Source organism: Eucalyptus grandis, chromosome 8 (genome assembly GCF_016545825.1).
Source record: "Eucalyptus grandis isolate ANBG69807.140 chromosome 8, ASM1654582v1, whole genome shotgun sequence".
Taxonomy (NCBI): domain Eukaryota; kingdom Viridiplantae; phylum Streptophyta; class Magnoliopsida; order Myrtales; family Myrtaceae; genus Eucalyptus; species Eucalyptus grandis.
Window position 1 is genome coordinate 45,771,022 of NC_052619.1, and position 3,954 is coordinate 45,774,975.

Below are 3,954 nucleotides of genomic sequence, written 5' to 3' on the forward strand. Positions count from 1 at the left end.
GCTTGTTTCTCCGTCGTTGTCCGCTCGTCCAAGCCTCCGTTCATCTCGGCCGTGGTTGCCAGCTACCGTCGAGGCCGTGCCACCGCCGTGCGGTCTTCGGAGCAGCCGAGGCAGCCGTCACTGCTCCTCCGCGTGCAAGCTAGTCTGTCGCTAGCTCGCTACTCCAGCCGCGGGCCGTGCGTGTCCCACCTTCGTCCGACCATCCAAGCCGTCGTCCAACCATTGCTCGCCATCGCCAAGGCTGCCAGAGCCACCGCCAGTAGCCGCCGAAGCTCCGCCTAGTCCTTGCCGCTTTTGCTCACCCCAAATCGGCACCGGATCCGCTCCTTCTCGGCCCCAAACAGCAGCTGGTTTTGTGGGTATCGCAGCGGAGTTTTGGCCTGTTTTGGCCATCTTTCTGACCTCGAAAGCTTGGGCCACCTTGAGAAAAGTCGATCCCCACGACGTCCCCGTCGTTTTAGTCCGATCGGTTCGTTAATCGGGTGAGTTTAACTCACTAAATCTCGATTAGAGGGTTAATGATGCGTTAGGTGTGCTTAGTTTATGTTAAGTGTTATTAGATGGTTAGTTTAATTTATTTAAGAGTAGATTAGATTAAGGTGGTGCTTAGTGTAAAGTATGTTTAATTAAGGCTAAGTAGGTTTATTTTAGAATAAGCCTTGATTTGACTTTAATGAAGCATTTTGGATTAAATAAATATTTCAAAATTATTTAATAATTTAAAAATATATTATTATTCGAAATTATTAAAATATTATTATTTAATTAATTTTCGGAATAAATTTAATTATTTATTATTTTTCGAAAATTATTTCGGGACCTTAAATTCTCGAATTTCGTGTTGATCGTCGATGTGCATATAGATCATTAATTTGATGGTTGGATATTTCAAATTGAATGTTAATTGTGAAAAATATTGATTTATTTAGAAAAATCTCGGGTGTCGGGTTTGATACCGAAATTTGATTTTCAGGATTATTATTTTAATGGAAGCCTTGAGTGAAATGCAAAGTGCCTTTGGCTGAGTATGAATTGTTGTGTGATAATTAAGAGGAATTGTCTGAGCCGTTGAGCTGAATTTGCCCCTATATGGGAGGCCCCACACAACGGGCTTGGGTTGTAGTTGATTTTGGGCCTATACTCCTTCGAGAATGCTGTGGACGTAATGACGAAGCTGCGCTCCATGGGGGGAGGCGATGCTTGGCATGAATGTCAATAGATAGCCGAACTACGAGTAGGCTATGCCCTTGAGTGGCAGTGAATGACAATTGGAACACATGTTGGGTGTTGATTGACGCGCCGGATTATGGGACGGAATTGTGTGGTATGGAATGGGACGTGTCATAATAGTTCGGTCTTATAATCAGGACCCCTGTGATTGTCTGTTATATGAAAGTGAATGCGTTACGGTTGTTTAAGTTCATATTATTGTATGTGATTGAGTGATATGAACATGTAATTGAGTGTTATGAATTGTACTAATCTGCAGAAAGGAACTGAGGCAAAGGTGAGTCTCATTGTTTGTGATGGTGTGGCTAGGCCATCCTGGGGTGTATTTTCTTTCTAATAGGGGTTTAGGGGGGTAAACTTGTTGAGACATTGTCTCACCCCGTCGTGGGCCAATATTTTTAGGTCTCTAGGGGACGGAGTGCTAGATCGCTTTGGTTGGCCTTGAGGATTTGCAGAGGTGAAGCTAGGAGGATTGGAGAACGTGTCCGACTTGTAGGTCGTAGGATAGTTCCTTTTTAAGAGCCGATCTTTTGTAGACTTTTGGGTGTAGGCCTTCGTTTGTAACTTCGTGGATTTATGAAAGTGTATTGTTATGAAATTGCTTCCTGCTTTTCTATCCTGTATTTTATTGTCAGGGGTTTTATAATACACTTCTGCATGTGCATTAAAGATCTGAATGGGTTGGTGACTTAAACTGGGAACGTCGCATTTGAATGACCATGGTGGGATGTTGGTGTGCTCGGGGTTCGGGGCGTGACATTCCCGTTTAAGTGGTATCAAAGCATGGTCTGTGTATGGAGTGATAAAGTGCGATGAGTCATGGGATAGTTAGTAGGAAAGGCTTTTAATATGCTGATGCATGTGGTTGATAGCTGTTTGGTAGTGTGTTTGTGGGATCACTCAAATTCTAACCTGATGTTGGAATCGGAAAACAGGTGTCTATAAAGAGCCTGAAGCGTGAGTGACCAGGAGTGGAGAACTCTTTGGAGGAGGTTGATAGGACCTATACCTCGGGGTAGGACACTGACAAGAGTCAGTGCCCGAGGCAGAGCGCAGGCTCAGACCAGCGCGAGTGTGAGCGTACTGCCGCAAGTTGATATTAGTGTAGCAGCACCGAGTGATCCTAAGTTCGATGGGATTATTCCTACACTAGTGTTCATTGGGAACTCGTTGAGCTAGTAAGCTCATGACCAAGCCACCACTATTGCCGTTGTTTCTACCGCTGCTAGTGTTGTAACCGTTGTTGTTGCCGCGTCTGTTGAGGCCCAATTTGGAGTTGTGATCGGGGAACAAGCCACCGTATCTGAGTTAAGGTTCAGTTTAGACAGAGATGGAAATCGATTGGGGGAAAGGCCGATGTCAGAAGAAAGGTGCCCCATTTCACCCAACCGGAATAGTAGAATTGGAAAGTTAGTGCCCAACTCGATCAATGCGTGTCGCGTCTATAAGAAAAGACATGGATCTGTCTTGTGCTGTAAGAGGGAAATGACTTGTTACAAGTGTCGCTAATAAGGCCATTTGATCAAAGATTATCTGTATAGACAAATGGAACCATAGCTGTTTCTGTCACCACCGTTGATAAGACAGAAGATAGGAAACATGCTTCAGGACATTTAGTGGGATACTTGGAACAGACCCCCAGTGCAAGGAAGGATACATGTTGTCACCCGATAGGAGGTCACTCACCGATTGTGTGCTGAGTTTGTGGAATGAGACATGAGTTAGCCTAGTGTCAGAGTTAAAAAAAAAAAGGGAGCATGCTTTGAATGTGGCCGGCACAGCCATCAAGTTAGGGAATGTCCGCGTAAGTTCAAGAGAGCGTAAGCATCGTTACAACAAATAAGACGCCACTAGGATGGCCAGAGGAGCATGAAAGGATCGACCATGCATCGATCAAGGGAAGAATGTTTTTGAGATGTTTTTATCAGAGTAGTGCAGCAGAATTTTCAGTAAAGGTTGTAGGATTTTCGTTGTGTTAATAAAGTAATAGAAAGATGAATATCTGACTATGGTTGTACTTGAAGGGTTTGCTTAAGTATGGCTTGGAAGTCATCTATAAAAATGTTTGGCTCAAGGGGCTTTATGTTATTTTGAATCGTGGTAGTGATATAATTCAGTTTGTTCAGTTAGCGTGCGAAAGTTTTGAATTACTAAAAGTCGAAGAGAAACTTCAATCCTTGTTATTCGTCACTGAAGATGACTTGGTTCTGGATGTTGGTTACCGAATCTACATGGCAATTATAGTGAATATGATAGTTGAGGAACCAAATATGGAGAACATAACCGTGGTACCGAAGTTTTCTAAGGTATTTTCTAAAGAATTGCCAGATTTGCTGTCAGAAAGAGAAATAGAGTTCGTGATTGAATTAGCTCTTGGAATAGAGCCAATCCCTAAGGCTCCTTACCGGATGGCGTTGTCAGAGCTGAAAGAACTAAAGGTGCAGATGCATGAATTGTTAGATAAGGGATTCAAACGTCCCAGCGCATCACCTTGGGGAGCACCGTCCTGTTCATGAAGAAGAAAGATAGTTCGGTGCGTTTGTGCATCAATATTTTCAAAGATTGATTAGAGAACAGAGCATCATCAGTTGAGGATCAGGAAGAAAGACATATCGAAGTTAGCATCTTGCACTCGATACAGCAGTTATGAGTTCACTGTAACGTCGTGTGGTTTGACGGACACTCCAGCTGTTCGAATGGATCTAATGAACATAGTGTTTAAGG

The 3,954-nt window shown here is 43.5% G+C and overlaps 1 protein-coding gene across 1 annotated transcript in view; it reads left to right on the plus strand.

Annotated features, from left to right (window-relative positions):
* The window catches only part of LOC120287276 (adenosylhomocysteinase-like), a 4,037-nt gene extending 291 nt beyond the window's left edge, over positions 1-3,746 (plus strand). The window contains exons 2-3 of the mRNA XM_039300023.1: positions 1,490-1,507; positions 3,255-3,746. Of these exons, the coding sequence (XP_039155957.1) occupies positions 1,490-1,507; positions 3,255-3,746 (510 nt within the window). The remainder of the gene's footprint in view (positions 1-1,489; positions 1,508-3,254) is intronic.
* The last annotated feature ends 208 nt before the right edge of the window (positions 3,747-3,954 follow it).